The following is a 17,067-nucleotide window of genomic DNA, read 5'->3' as shown; positions in this document are numbered from 1 at the left end:
ATAGGATAAGGATTAGAATTGTAAGTCAACTCATATTTTACTACAGAAGCGAATCCTCACATATCATCTTCAAGAAGGAAAAACTACAAATCTCCTTTATGAAGATTTATTGTATCTTGTAAAAAATAAACTTGGCTTTTTTATCTAAAATAATAAAAAAAAATCCAAAATCATACAGATTCATCTGCTTCACATCGACTGAGTATACTTAGGTATATGACTACTGCAAAGAGTTGCAAAGATGCCTGCTGCAGCCCATCGAAAAGCCTGGGTGCTCCTAATCTGCCATACCGTTCATATTTTTACACATAAAAATATCGTATATTGTAAAAAAAAAATGGCGTGCCTTGCAATACCTGTGTTTCACCTCTTTATTCCCCAGATGGCCAGTCATCACATATAATGGACGTCTCTCCCTTGGAGGAATGCTTCAGTGGTGTACTTTTCAAGGTTGCAAGGCATCATTGCTCTTGCCATTGAATTTACGGTTTCTGGTTGATCTTTTGGACTCTGAAATATGAAGTAGCAGAAGTATTCATTTACATTAGGCATAGGCATAATTGTGATACATTTCTGAAACCATTGAGGATGTCATTATCCAGAGGAGCAGGCATGCATGGATATCTCTATTTAAAAATGACAAAGGCTTGGAGATTTACTTAAAAGTTATTAAATTCTCCCATTTACTGATTTGCACATGTTCAGAAACCTCCTAATGCACACAATAATCTGTCTACAGTCACAAAGTGAATAGAAGACCAAGTGAAGGGCGCTTCAGCTGCAGTGAAACAACTTAAAGGGAATGTGTCAGCACTCAGCAGGTTTTTGCTATGGAGCATACGGTATTGGTTAACATACGGATTTCAGCAATGCCTCTCATTTCCAGCTCAGTGCTTTTATTTATTTGCCATGATTGTTTACACTAGGACATTATCATTGCTGTGACTAGCTGGCACAAGGACACTGGTCCAACACGCCCCCTTCTGTGATAAGCACCTCACTGTCTATAGACATTGTAAATACAAAGCCTTCTGGGCTCATGGTTAGCTTTATCACCCCCGAAACATTGCTAAATTTAAAAACTCTGTCAGAACGGCCTCACTTAGTAATCATTCTAAGTGATACATCGTTGGATGCAGCTTCTCTTTCTCTACATCAATCTGCTCTCAGATGAGGTAGCAAAGCCTGCTGACAGGTTCCCTTTAATAGGGGGCAGCAGTGAGGACATCTAGTTAAAGAAAGAAAATGTCCATTTGCTAATTCCAGAAATACGCTCTAAAATGTATAACTGTTCACTTATATGATCACAATATTATCTTAACAATGTCAAGGGGACCTTGAGCTTCCTTGAAAAGCTTATGATATAAAAGAAGAGAAAAATATAAAATCTTTCTCCAATATAATGTATATAATTAGGACAAAAAACTGCTGTGAAAATGAGTGATAATAGATATGGGCCTTTAAGAAACAGAGGCTAAAGTCCAGACTCTCTGCTATCTCACTGTTTTGTCAGCTGTAGACTTCCTGCTTCTGATCTGGGAGATACTGCTTTGTGGGTAAAGAATGTAGACACAGGTGAGATGTTGTTATCTTGACTTATGGATATGGGACGGACCCCCACTCCATGTTAAAACCACCATAACTACAGTAAACCTAGGCACTAGAATAAATACACAACACATTATTTTGGTTGTCAAAATGGCCACAGCTTTATTTAAATCACAGGATTAACACAATCACAGTAGGAGTCAGGTGAAGTGCTAGTACATTGGGATTGACAAGTACTGTGATATCCCAGCTGTCTGACATACAGAACCAGGCCAGACAGCCATAAAGGGGCGGCACACACTGGCTTGCCATTCAAGCAGAGCCAGTAAACTTTCAGGGCACCAATGACCCTATTATCCTCACTCCTGTACTTAACCACTGTGGCCGCCCCTGATTGACGTTACCATTACAACGTCCTTGAGGCTGGCCACCAAAGCCGAGCCTGTTCACCACCATGAGGTTTTACATCCTCTATTAGTTAAAATGAGTCCACCTTAACTTGCCTGCAACTTACACCTGACTCCTAAACCACAAAGCTGTGACGGGTTATAAATTCACATTTGACACCTTTTTTTTTATTTTATTTTTTTTTTAATAAATCACTTTAGTAAACTTATAAGCTAGAAGTCCCTGCAAAAGCATTAAGGGGACTAGCTTGGCAAACCTCCGACTCACAAAGAGTCATCCTACAGCACTCAGGAGAGGAAAAACCCCCTGTGGAGGAAACCTCTAGGGAACCATGGCTGAAGGATGGCCCTTCCCTTGGGCTTAGAAGGTTAATGCTGTTAACTCTTTATAGCCATGATAAAATTGAGCCAGGAACAAGATATACATGGTAATTTCAAAAATACAATAAAGCATTCATCATACAAGCAATAATCAAAACGTTTTAGGACAATGATTGTAAACAGGGTGGGTGGGCGGGAAATGCTTCCTCCTGTTCATCCTGTCCAAGAAAGAGGGAAGAGACACAGATTTCCTGCTCTATATAAGCCCCACCCTCCTCACAGTAACTCACCAGGCACAGACATACTGTGCTTCTTACTCTGAAAGCAACATCACTCTAGCTTAAAAATCTACACTATACCAAAAAGCTGCAGGAGTAAAGGTCCACCCATCCCCAAGTCATGTCCTCCTCCGCCTATGGCTCCAGTGGTTTCTTGACTTATGGATATGGGACGGACCCCCACTCCATGTTAAAACCACCATAACTACAGTAAAGGGGGTTTTACACTAAGCGATATCGCTAGCAATATCGCTAAAACGTCACTGGTTTTGTGACGTTATAGCGATATTGCTAGCGATATCGCTATGTGTGATACTTACCAGCGACCGGCTCCCCCGCTGTCCATCGCTGATCGCGCGAGAATGTCCGGCTCCATTTCTCGTCGGGCGCTTCCTGCTGAGACTTCCTGCTGTGATGACGAGCGACGCTGGACGCGGGCGGGAGGACGTCTGGATCGCTGTGTGTGAAAGGTGAGTATCGTGCGCTGCGTCGCTGCTGCATCGCTGTGAGATCTTTCTGTGTGAAAGCTCACTAGCGATCATTTAGCGATGCACCAGCGATCCTGACCGGGTCGGATCGCTGGTCGGATCGCTGGTGCATCGCTAAATGTAAAAGGGCCTTAAACCTAGGCACTAGAATAAATACACAACACATTATTTTGGTTGTCAAAATGGCCACAGCTTTATTTAAATCACAGGATTAACACAATCACAGTAGGAGTCAGGTGAAGTGCTAGTACATTGGGATTGACAAGTACTGTGATATCCCAGCCGTCTGACATACAGAACCAGGCCAGACAGCCATAAAGGGGCGGCACACACTGGCTTGCCATTCAAGCAGAGCCAGTAAACTTTCAGGGCACCAATGACCCTATTATCCTCACTCCTGTGCTTAACCACTGTGGCCGCCCCTGATTGACGTTACCATTACAACGTCCTTGAGGCTGGCCACCAAAGCCGAGCCTGTTCACCACCATGAGGTTTTACATCCTCTATTAGTTAAAATGAGTCCACCTTAACTTGCCTGCAACTTCCACCTGACTCCTAAACCGCCACCAGAGAGGCCATTTGACACCTTAAATGGACTCGCCCCCACCAACCATGCCTAATAAAGCCATCAACCATTTCTACATGCTATGGAAAGTCTGTGCACACAAGTAATAAAATTAAAATTCCAGAGCTCCGACAGATTAATTTTATCGATGCCATGCTACCAAGTTATAATCGATAATACGGTAACTACAGCAAAATAGCAGTTGTTAAACATCCTGCAATGAGGATCCCATAATGGGGAATGTGGAAAGTAAGCCATAATTAAGGTCATAGCCACAATCTGAATACCTGCATAATGACATCTGTCATGCCTCAAAAAACTATTATACCGCATGTATTGTAGCCAGCTCTAATAATTCACCAAATCACAGATTTTAGTTCTAGAAACCACCATTATTTACAGTAGCTGTGCAGTAAAATGTCTTAAACCCACTTACTATCACTACCCGAAAAGTGATGAACATATCAATAGAAAGATATTATAAATAGGGAGTAATTAAAACTATACACAATATAACATCAACATTATAACCGACCATAAAATAATATTCAGAATATCTGGAAGCAGCAATTTAAATAAACCTAAAGTAGAAAAAAAAATCTACAAAGGCATTATTAATAACCCGGCCACGCCATTGTTAATTGTTTTTTATGCACTTGATAACATTTACTGTTGACCTCTCCAACTGGGTCAAAGGCATTGGGAATAGGCATATTGCCCTTTTTGTTAATGCACTTGATTACTTTACCCTTAGCGGCTCCCACTGGCTCAAGGGCACCGGGAGTAGGCATACTGCCCTTTGTGTTAATGCACTTGATGATACCCTTAGCCGCTCACACCAGCTCAAGGGCATCGGGAATAGGCATATCGCCCTTCATGTTAATGCACTTGATTACTTTACCCTTAGTCACTCCCACTGACTCAAGGGCACACAGATCAGGTGCAGTGCTCTTCAGTTTTGTGCACTAGATAACTGCATTGTCCAGACGACAACCTTGTTCTCTTCACCCCTCCAGCCGCCGTCCCTGGCACAGAGGAGCCAATTTCTTCTGTAGGCATGCAAAATATGATTGCCCTGACCCCAGGGACATTACCCTAACAGGGTCCTATAAAATATAAATGCTTCTGGAGACCAGGGGGCCATACCCGAGATGGTTACCCCCTCCACACCAGGGGGCCATACACGAGATGGTTACCCTCCACACCAGGGGGCCATACACGAGATGATTACCCCTCAAAACCAGGGTGCCATACCTGAATTGGTTATCCTTCCAAACCCAGGGGGGGGGGGGGGTCCGCGGCCAGTTTATTAACAAATAACAAACATTTACAATAAGTATTAAGTACCCAATCATATACGACATGAGGGGAGGGTTCTTGGAGCCCCAAAAATACTGGCTAAATATTTTGGCAAACACACAAGAACTTAAAAAATCCACGTTACCCACAGCCGTAAACCACCAGCTCGAGGGCACCAAACATCCCATTCCGGGAAGTCCAACCACCGAAAGCTCCCGGGTAACACCCCGTCCAGAGTTACCCGTCCAGAGCCGTAACCAAAAGCCAGATCCAGAATTTTAACTTCCAATTCCTTTTTGCTGATTCAGCATCAACTCCAAGAACCCCACCCAGAGGTCCATACTTAATATGGTTACCCCTACCGACCAATTTATAAATAGCTTCCAGGACCCACTAAAAGGAAAACAAATGTTTTTTTTTTTTTTTGTTTTTTAAATTCATGTTCTTATTAAAATAAACATAAAATAAACTTTAAAGCATAAATCACATTAATACGCTGGGGGGAGTCCTTAAAGCTCCCAAATCTGGTGATTACCAAACATAAAATGTACCTACAATTACACCCAGCTGTTACCCCCACTAGATCGGGAGCACATAGCCACAATGGTTCCAACGTTCACTTGAATTTCCTCCACCTTTCACCAGGTCCAGAACCATATTAACTTCCAAAAAGAGGAATCCATATCCCAATGAATCCCCCAGACCAATTTCTAACCAACTTCTAGGACCCCCCTAACCACCAGGCTCCAGGTAATCCACTCAGGCCTGTGCTATCTGCCATCTTAAGTAATATAAAATAAGCACTTGGTGGGTATACACTGATCCCCTTTTTTTTTTAAGTTATTATTCACATCTTTATTAAAACAAACATACCATAAAACATCAAAACATAAATAATATTAACACGCTGGTAGGAGTCCTTGAAGCTCCCAAAATCCAGTGATTACCAAACATAAAGTGAACATAAAATGTACCAACAATTACTCCCAGCCGTTACCCCACCAGCTTGGGAGCACCATAACCACAAGGGTTCCGATGTTCACTTGAATTTCCTGGGGATCCGACAAACCCTTGCCGAAACTCCCCTCCACCTTTCACCAGATCAGAACCATATTGAATTCCAAAAGGAGGAAACCATATCCCAATGGATCCCCCAGACCATATTTAGCCAACTTCAAGGACCCCTCCAACCGCACAAAATGTGGGATAAGTGAGGGTGAAAAACTCACAGGTTTACAACCAAGGTATACAACAGGTTAATAATGGAAAATATCCCATCTTAAGGTCCAGGAATAGACAGAGATGGGCAATGCTGTGTTATATGAGAAGCCGCCTGCTCCTCTACAGCAGTTACAGACTCTAATCACCAGCTGCGCATAAATGGTAAGAAATATATAGGTCTAATATAAGCTGCCTGCAGCCATAGGTGTGTGAGCAGAAAACTGCAAGTTCTGTATCCCAGCCAGTCACTCTACTACATACAATTACAATAGACGAGAGACAGGGCTGAAAACTGGGCCCATGATGTGTCCTCCAGAGCAATGTGCAGCCTCACACTAGGAGTGCCCCCTCACTGCCCGCCATGTGCTGAGTTATTAGTGCCCACTCAAATGTGCCGAGTCACTCACCGATTATTTATTTTACACATGATAAAAACATAAACCATTCAGGCCTGTGCTATCCACCATCTTAGGTAATATAAAATAAGCTCTTGGTGGGTATACTCTGATCATGCAATATATGAGGGGGAGGACTAAAGGCAGCAATCGCTACAGAAATCAAGTGCTAAGCTGGAAGTCATGTCCAGGTTATATGTACAGCCAGGAAAATGACCTGGAGACACAGGATGTCTATACCCAGCATGATCCGTATATAGCAGAGTGAGGAGTGATATCATGTATACAGACCTGTGGTACAGGTTAAGTATACAGCACAGGAATAGAGCCTTTACATATACACCACATATAGTGAGTAACCTGGTTCCACAGGATCTGCACACCCAGCCTCAGTATGTAACAGAGATGAGGTCACATACAGCTCATCAGACTCCATAACTGGGATGGGGGGATAATCCGCACACAGCATGATCAGTATATAGCAGAGTGAGGAGTGATATCATGTATACAGATCTGTGGTACAGGTTAAGTATACAGCACAGGAATAGAGCCTTTACACATATACCACATATAGTGAGTAACCTGGTTACACTGGATCTGTACACCCAGCATCACAGTATGTAACAGAGATGAGGCCACATACAGATCATCAGACTCCATAACTGGGAAGGGGGGTAATCAGCACACAGCAGGGTCAGTATACAGTGCACTGACATGAAGTGCAGCCTCTCATCATCATACATATACCATCCCCCGACTGCTCCTCTCACCATCATACATATACCATCCCCCGACTGCTCCTCTCACCATCATACATATACCATCCCCCGACTGCTCCTCTCACCATCATACATATACCATCCCCCGACTGCTCCTCTCACCATCATACATATACCATCCCCCCACTGCTCCTCTCACCAGTGTCTCTAATACATGGGACTGCCCAGCTCCACCATAGTAATGGCAGACACTGTATGTGTCCCTGCCCTGTCCTATCATACATAAACCCAGAACTCATGAAGACTCTGTATAATACAGCAGTAATGTGGTATATCTGAAATGTCTGCAGGGAGGTCACACAAAAGCTGCCTCTGCAATAAGTGAAGGAACATGGCAGCTACATGAATTTCTGAGGTAATCTTGATCCCAGATATGATGTAGGAGCTGATACTACTCTAGGACACACTACACAATGTCTGAGGTGAATGCAGAGTAGTATATCAAACATGTCTGCAGGGAGGTCACACGGAAGCTCACAGTCTGTGAGGAAAATGCAGCATGCACATGAGGGACATGGCAGCTGCATGAATTGCTGAGGTAATATTAATCCCATACATAATGTAGGAGCTGATACTACACTAGTACATATGTCTGAGGTGAATGTGCTCCTATTATCTGTAATGTGAGGTGATAACCCCAGTATTATACTCCCTGACACTGCAGACATGCTTCCTCCTGTTCATCCTGTGCAAGAAAGAGGGAGAGACAGATTTCCTGCTCTATATAAGCCCCACCCTCCTCACAGTAACCCCCAGGCACAGACATACTGGGCTTCTTACTCTGAAAGCAACATCCCTCGTGCTTAAAAATCTATACTATACCAAAAAAGCTGCAGGAGTAAAGGTCCACCCATCCCCAAGTCATGTCCTCCTCTGCCTATGGCTCCAGTGGTTTCTTTATACTGGATGTAGATGGATTCCTGTGTGTTATTCAGCAGCAGGAGGAGAAAGAGGTTAGAAACCGCAATTGTGTCAGAGCCTCTCCTTGGTGTGCTGTGGTTGTAGTTATTTGCTTATGTACATTATGTAGTGAGAGGCTCAGATTCATCTTTTAGAAGCAGCTGATTCCTTCTTTTGATGCGTTATACGTAAGGACATTTTATTGCTTGGATGACTAATGACAATTGCCAATTGGAGGTAACGATTAGGCTAATAATTGGCAGTGAGTTACATTTTTGTCTAATTTTCACTTTACTGGTTTAGTTTTGGTGAATTTATTAGAAAAATAGATGAATTAATTCAATTACCGTATATGTTATGAAGAAGCAGGTTCACAAAATGGTAAAAAAAAGTCCCAACAGGCCAAATCTACAAGGCACTCTCTAGCTTCAGATGATGTATAGAAGCAAAAGTAAACCTGCACCTCTGTAATGCTGAGGGAAATTATCTGGTATGCTAAGATCCTTACTTATGAAAGGTTTTATAATTTCATATACTGTACTGTGATTTTTTTTGTTTTCCTTACAATTGATAGGTCCTCTTTAAGTATTTTGAATAATTTGTTATGACGGATGGTTATGTAACATCTTTGAATACCTTTAGGGTCCTCAGAGATTCTTTACTTAGACCAGTGATTCTCAACCATACAGTGCAAAAGTATTCACCACCTTGATATTTTTCATGTTTTGCTACCTCGCAAGCTGGAATTTCACTGGTTGTTTTTTTTGAGAGTTTAGCATCAGTTCATGTAAAGAACATGCCTACAACTGTCAACAATTGGTTATCTTTTTATTGTGAAGCAAGCAAAAAATAGGACATAATTACTGAAAACTTCAGTGTGCATAACTATTCACCTCCCTAAAGTCAGTACTTTGTAGAGCCTCTTTCAACAATTACAGATGTAAGTCCCTTTGGATGAGCTTTCCACAGGGATTTTTGCCCATTCTTCAAAACAAAACTGCACCAGTTCCTTTAAGTTAAATAGTTTTGTCAGGTGAACAGCAATCTTCAAGTCTGACCACAGATTCTCAATTGGATTAAAGGGAATCTGTCACCTACCCTTTGGCGGGCGATGAAAATGAGGTCGGTCCGGTCCGATGGGCGTTGGGCGCCATTTTTTGCACGTGCGCTAAGCATTCATAGCTAGCGCAGGCGCAGTATGCATTGCCCAACTGCGGGCAAAGCCGAAAAGCCCCGGAACACAGCAAAATACTTCCGGTGCTTAGTTAACTGGCGCATGCGCAGTCCGGCTTTTCGGCCTTGCCCGCAGTTGGGCAAAGTATACTGCATGTGCGCTAGCTATGAATGCTTAGCGCATGCGCAAAAAATGGAGTACACCTACTCCAATTCAGCAATAACCTGCGGACGGTGGGCAAGGATGGGGAGGCGGCACACATCGGGAACACCGCCCATCGGACCGGACCGACCTCGTTTTCATCGCCCGCCAAAGGGTAGGTGACAGATTCCCTTTAAGGTCTGGGCTTTGACTAGGCCACACCTAAATATTTACACATTTCACCTTAAACCACTCAAGTGTTGCTTTAGCAGTATGCTTTGGATCATTGTCTTGTTGGAAGATGAACCTCCATCCCAGTCTCAAATCACTGACAGACTGAAACAGGTTTTGCTCAACAGTATCCCTGTATTTTGCACAATCCATCTTCCCCTCGAATCGGATCATTTTCTCTGTCGCTACTGCCGAAAAACATCCCCACAGCATGATGCTGCCACCACCATGTTTCACTTTGGCAATGGTGTTCTTGGGGTGATGAGCTGTGCTGGTTTGGCGTCAGATATAGCGTTTACCTTGGTGGCCAAAACATTCAATTTTGGTCTCATCTGACCACAGCACCTTCCTCCATACATTTGGAGAGTCTCCCATATGTCTATTTAAAAACTCAAAATAAGCCATACAAACATTTTTTAAGTGTAAGTAAAGGCTTTTTTCTACCCACTGTCCCATAAAGTCCATCTCTATGGAGTGTACTGCTTATTGTGGTTGTAAAGACAGCTACTCAAGTCTCTACTTGGTGACTCTGCAGCTCCTTCAGGGTTACTTTCGGTCTCTCTGCTGCCTCTCTGATTAAGGCCCTCATTGCCCGGGCTGAGATTTTTTTGTGGGAGGCCCTCTCTTGGCAGGTTTGTCATGTGGTACCATATTCTTTCCACTTGAAGATAATCGATTTGATGGGGAAATTTTTTAATAACCCAACCCTGACTTGTACTTCTCAACAACATTGTCCCCAACTTGTTTGGAGATCTCCTTGGTCTTCATGGTGTTGTTTGGTTAATGGTGGTGCAGTCTCTGTAGCCTTTCAGAAAAGGCATGTAAATATCGACAGACCATGTGACACTTAGATTGCACACAGGTGGACTTCCTTTCACTAAGCATGTGTCTTATGAAGGTAATTGCCTCCACTAGAATTTTTTAGGAGCTTTATAGCAAAAAGAGTGAAAACATATGCAGATGCCAATTTTTAGTTACTTGAGCCCATAAATTTAATTTATGCCTAATTTTTCTCACTTCACTTCACCAACTTAGACTATTTAGTGCTGATGCATCACACACAAATCGAATTACAAAAATTTTTAAACACAGGTTGTAATGTAACAAAATAGATAAAAAGCCAATGGGGACGAAAACTTTTGCAAGCCACTGTATCACCACAGGGGAACCGTTGAAAAATCTTTTTACTCCCAGGAAAGCCTTAAAGGGAATCTGTCACCTCAAATTGGCAGGCTATGTAAATGCCCTGTGTCCGGTCCGATGGGCGGTGTTTCGTCTTCTTTCCTCCACCCCATCCTTCCCTGCTGTCCGCAATATTTTCGGGAATTTGAGTTGGTGTCCTCCATAGTTTGCGCGTGCGCAATGCAATCCTGCCTCGTGCACGTGCAGTATGCTTAGCCCAACTGTGGGCAAAGCCGAAAAGCATTACTGCACATGCGCGTCGGCGCACTATGTCCCGGAAGTATTTTGATGTGTTCCGGGACATAGTGCGCCGGCGCATGCTCAGTAATGTTTTTTGTCTTTGCCCGCAGTTGGGCAAAGCATACTGCGTGTGCGCGAGGCAAGATTGCATTGTGCACGCGTGAACTATGGAGGACACCTACTCAAATTCCCGAAAATATTGCGGACAGCGGGGAAGGATGGGGTGGAAGAAAGAAGACGAAATACCGCCCATCGGACCGGACTCAGGGCATATACATAGCCCGCCAATTTGAGGTGACAGATTTTAATGCTATTCCTGTCTGAAAGCAGCTGGGTAAAGTGTAAAGCATGCTATAATTCTTGTCCAGTGATGTTATTTGCCTGTTTGCCTAGAATTAGCAGGCTGAAATCTGTTTGCCTTCTGAATGGGAAATAAGACAAGTCTCGTTGTTGCTGTGTACTGATGTACCCCTGAAGGAGCTCTAGGGTTCTTGCGAAACACTAGCTTGGACTAATATATCTATATATATATATATATTACATACAATGCATGATTACAATTGATATTTTGACTCTTACCATTGCTGTCTTTCATATCAATTCCATGTATCTCTTTTCTTGTCTGACAAACTGAAATAATCTCCTATTTTTTGTTGTTCTCATCCACAGTGGTCACACTTCCCTAACTGTCATTGGTACCAACCTTGACATCATACAGGAACCAAGAATTCGTGTGAAGTACAACGGCAAAGAATCTGTGAATGTATGTTTCTGGCAGGCGACAGCTCTTTCTTTTAGCCAAAGACTTATGTTTTTGCTTGCTAGAATTACACGAAAACATCAAGAAAATATTATCTGAAGACGACTGAAAAGAAAATCATTTGTAAAGCAAACGGGACATCTTTGATCATGTTTATTGTTCTCTGACAAGGTCACTCCTGTTAGGTCACTGCTGTGATTGTCGTGTGGGTTTTAAAGAGCGTAGCATCACCTAGTGGCCATGAGTGGTACTGACGGAAATGGAGTTTTTGGATATTTTAGAGATAATGGGTCAATTGTGACTTGTAGGATTGCTACGTCCAATAGGGGGCACTAGAGTTCCAGTCCTCTTCCTCTCTGAAGAGACAACTTGCATATATTGTAGGAGACTCTGTGGCACATACCTTACAGCATGTAAAAACTGTTGCAGATCTCATGGTCATGTAAGGGTGTGTGCACACGTTGCGGATTCTGCTGTGGATCCGCAGCGGATTTGGCCCCGCGGATCCGCAGCCGTTTCTGCTGCGGTGTACAGTACCATTAGAACCTGTGTGAATAAAAAAACGCAGAAAATCCGCAGACAAATCCTCGCTGAAAATTCTGCAGCAGAATCCGCGACGTGTGCACACACCCTAAAGGTCTTGCATATTATTTTAAGCTACAAAGTGGGAGACAGAACATATTTGATCTGCATTTGCAAACATCTTAGATACGATGCTCCATTCAATGATCATGCTCCAAAAATTGTCAAGAATTTGGTGGAGAACTGATTAATGGAGTTATTCATATCTGCTGGCCCTGTGTGTGTTAGGGCGATTCCAAATAATCTGTGTCCACGTCCACTGAACCTGAACGGCGATTACCAAAATTCTACAACTTTATGTAGCAAAAGGAATATTATAACTTGGTAGCGTAATTATGATCTATCATCATTACATATACTGTATAAGAGCGATGTCTGAACGGCTTTTTGCCAGGATGTCAGAACATTTTATGGTTATTACTATGTATTCAGGTTAGTTATATTTATTCTTCATTAAGTGCAGCCTTGTAGACATGTCATTGCTCTGTTTATCTCAACAGGTATGTAAGAACGTAAATGCTACATATCTGACGTGCTGGGCACCTGCTCTCACACCGGAGTATCGCCCAGGGCTGGACGCTGTGGAGAGGCCAGATGAGTTTGGCTTTATCTTCAACAACGTACAGTCACTGCTGACATTTAATAACACCAAGTTCATCTATTACCCCAATCCAACTTTCGAGCTCCTCAGCATCACAGGCGTCCTTGAGCAGAAGCCTGGATCTCCTATAATACTGAAGGTAAGAGACCAACACATGGCTACACTGCAGGACATGTGTGTATATATATATATATATATATATATATTATATGCAACAACTGATGTTACCTTTCCTTTTTCTGCAGGGGAAAAACCTGTGTCCACCTGCCGCAGGAGGGGTCAAGTTAAATTACACTGTGTTGATAGGCGACACGCCGTGCACAGTGACTGTGTCTGAGACCCAGCTCCTTTGCGAGTCACCTAACCTCACTGGACAACACAAAGTGACTGTAAGTTTCTTCCTGCTTCATTTTCTTATGACACCTTTTTTTGCTCACTTTTTTATCTTCCTGCATTTTCAATAGGTTTTGCTATATTATATAAGCACTTATACATTGGTCTTGAGATATAAGTCATTATTTTAGTCATTGTGGGTTACTGAAAGAAAATGTACACATTTACCGTGTGTAAAAATGTCACTATAACATTTTATTATAAATGACAGCATAGCTGCTCATCGCGGTGGCCGGGCTGCAGCGCTTTTTATGTGTCTACGGTAAGATTGTGTATTATGTATATTGTCTATGGCAATGGCAGTTCTGCACAAAGTTTCCTCTTCTCACTTATGAGCCACTTAAATCCCTGTCCTCTGATTAGATTTGCTTTGAAAGATAAAAAAAAGTAAGCAGCTTACTGAGGGATCAGGTTATATGCTACCCATTACTGGCGGGCACATACAGAAGAGGGTCCCTGTACAAGAATAGTGTAAAGGCTCTTTGCAGTCCAATAGCCCAGCATAATGCACAACTCTACATGGTTTGGAGGTTGTAAGAAGCCCTTATCGCTTCAGCCCCTCTGCAGCTTCACAGGTTGTCTATCCTTGCTCCCCATAGAGGTATGAACAGCAGAGGACGTAAGACAGGGGCAGGAAGATACATAGATGGTGTTGCTGCTCTTTAGAAAGCATCTTCACCCGAGAGCTGAACTCTCTACACTACTTGCTATGCTGCTCAGTACGGCTATATTTTGATTTCCATGCTGCTGCTGGAGCTCTGCGAGCTAGGGACAGGAGGGCAGGAATCACTCGTGAAGACATCATAGCAGCTAGTCTCCACCCACTAGCTCAGAGACAAGAGACAGACAAATAGTTTTATTCCTAATGTACACACACAATATGTCATGAAAAAAACTCGAAATAACAGGAACTCTGCAAGCTGTAATGAACATCTGGAAACAATGGTCTGCACAACATCAGATATGATCTCGTCTCAGATCTGCCTGCTTCCTAACAGGTCACAGTTATGGGCTGAATTAAAGAAGATCCAGTTTTGGATATGGTTGTCCTGTTGCAGGATTCTCTCAGATAATAAAATGTTGCTTATGTCGTATATTCTAAGAATTTCCTGTTTTCTGCTAGGTTCATGTCGGAGGAATGGTCTTCTCGCCTGGATCTGTCAATGTGATTTCAGACAGTCTCTTGACACTTCCCGCCATTGTCAGCATAGCCGCTGGTGGAAGCCTTCTTCTCATCATTGTCATTATTGTGCTCATTGCATACAAACGCAAATCTAGAGAGAACGACCTTACTCTGAAGAGGTTGCAGATGCAGATGGACAACTTGGAGTCTCGGGTGGCCCTTGAATGTAAAGAAGGTGAGTATTTAAAGTATTGAGAAGGCTTTAAAAAAATGAGATTCTGTATCACATTCCATCGCTAGGGTCATGGGTTTATGTTCCCTCTAATGCGAAAAGAGACTTTCTGTCCCAACGTTAAATGTATTATTGATTTTGTTCCTACAGATTGGATCACTGTATTAAATTTGTCTTCTTTTGTTTTTGCACATGTTCTGTTGAGCTGAACAACAATCACACATGTAAAAGGGTTTTTGTTTCAGCAGCTGATCCCAGGTCTGGGATGTGTATACATTTCACTGGACACCGAACAAGTGGATAAATAGCTGCCATCTGCTGTCTGTGACTTTAACTAGCTGAGCAATAATATGGTTGACCTTATACCAGTGCAGAGTGGGCAAAGGTTAGATAAAGATGGTAGCGTGACTTATAATCGCAGCCAGGTTACATTTCACTATGTTTGCCTCATGTACAGGAATGTGTCATGTGTTACTGCAAGATATTAAGCAGCTGGACCACTTAATGAATAAAGCCCCCTTCACACATAGCGAGATCGCCAGCGATATCGCTAAAGCGTCACCAATTTTGTGATGCCACAGCGATATCGGTAGCAATCTCGCTACATGTGACACTTACCTCCGACCCGGCTCCCTGCTGGATATCGCTGATCGCACGAGATCGGCCTGGTCCACTTCTCGTCGCCGGCTTCCTGCTGGCGCCGACTAGCGGCTCAATGGACGCGGGAGGAAGACGTCACCCTCGCTGCGTGTGACAGGTAAGTGACGACCGCCGACCGCTGCTGCATCACTAGTGAGATCTGCCTGTTTGCCAGCTCACTAGCGACCATTTAGCGATGCACCAGCGATCCTGACCGGGTCGTATCGTTGTCGGGATCGCTGGTGCATCCCTAAATGTAACGGGGCCTTTAGAGACAGAGATCATGTAGAATAGCCCACCACATTGGGTGGGCTTGTGAATTGTTACTGAACCCTTATACCACTACTCAGACAACCTCATCTCAATCCCTGTGTTTCCCCCAGTAAAATAATAACACTTATACTCACCTCCAGTGTCAGCACTGAGTCTGCCGGGGATTGTGTAATATTGTTATATCACGCGATCCCTGTGGCCAATCCGTGCTAGTTTCATTCTCCCCTATCACTTCCTTCTGATATGTCACGCAATCCCTGGGACAGTTAGTGTCGACACCACTGGAACAGCGCCAGCACCGAAGGTGAGTATAGGTGTTATTATTTTACTGGGGGGGGGGGGCAAAGGGATTGAGATGGGGTTGTCTGAATTGTGGACAACCCCTTTCATGGACCCATGATGGTTTAAGAAATATAAAAGCCTATTCTCACTTATCAGACCAGAATAAGTTCCCATGAACTCAGTATTATGTTCTCCATCTGTCTGTTCTGTTGGCATCCCCCTTTAGCAGAGGACGGGGGGGGGGGCAGATGCAAGGTAACATGAACACCACTGCCAGTTAGTGGCCACTGATTGGCTGTAGCCTTCACATTCTGTCTAAACAAGAAGACACCACACTTGGCAGTCCAAAGTATAGGGGATAACTTTCTGATGGCTGGAGGTCTGACTGCTGTGGCTCTAACAATCGTGAGAATCCGGGCTCTAATGGTCCCTGGATGAATGGAGTAGAGGTCGATCATGCACACTGCCTCTCCATTCATTGTAACAGGAGCACCGATGATCAGCTGAAGGCTGCGATCTCCAGCATTCCTATTAAGAGTGAATAGAGCATTAGTGAGCATGTTTTTTGGGAATGATGATGGCCACGGTGGTCAGAACCCATCAATCTAATAATTGTCCCATATCCCATGGATATGGGATAACTTTTAAACTTGAAAACACCCCTTTAAGAAGAGCAGTGGAGAACCACTTATTTTGGTCATCCTTAGCATGGTTTTTGCTGTGAGCCCCCGTTATTGATTTTTTTTCACACCGTAAATCTGCAATAAAATATTCAATATGAATACACTTACGGATTTTATGCCGATTTTAACCCAAATTTGACTGGATTTTTGGTAAATGTTTAAATCTGCCTTGTTTCTGCAACAGAATAGAAAATGTGATGGAAAATCCGCAGTCAGGTCCTAGCTAACAATTTAGATTCTAAATATTCCACCATTTTTGTCCACAGCTACTATCCAGACATAGGTGTCTCTATTGTTACAGATTGCAGGCAAACCTTTTGTAATCTGGTC

At 43.2% G+C, this 17,067-nt stretch overlaps 1 protein-coding gene across 3 annotated transcripts in view; it reads left to right on the top strand.

The window, feature by feature from the left end:
- Positions 1-17,067, top strand: part of PLXNA2 (plexin A2) — a 389,564-nt gene that overhangs the window by 332,732 nt on the left and 39,765 nt on the right. For all 3 annotated transcript variants that reach the window (XM_073587292.1, XM_073587293.1, XM_073587295.1), the window contains exons 17-20: positions 11,839-11,932; positions 13,012-13,251; positions 13,358-13,501; positions 14,629-14,863. In XM_073587292.1, coding sequence (XP_073443393.1) covers positions 11,839-11,932; positions 13,012-13,251; positions 13,358-13,501; positions 14,629-14,863 — 713 coding nt within the window. The remainder of the gene's footprint in view (positions 1-11,838; positions 11,933-13,011; positions 13,252-13,357; positions 13,502-14,628; positions 14,864-17,067) is intronic.

The sequence above is a fragment of the Dendrobates tinctorius genome, unplaced genomic scaffold (assembly GCF_039654945.1).
Source record: "Dendrobates tinctorius isolate UK_male_01 unplaced genomic scaffold, ASM3965494v1 ptg000098l, whole genome shotgun sequence".
NCBI lineage: Eukaryota > Metazoa > Chordata > Amphibia > Anura > Dendrobatidae > Dendrobates > Dendrobates tinctorius.
The sequence above is the reverse complement of the archived record's forward strand: the minus strand, read 5'-3'. Positions and strand labels throughout refer to the sequence as shown.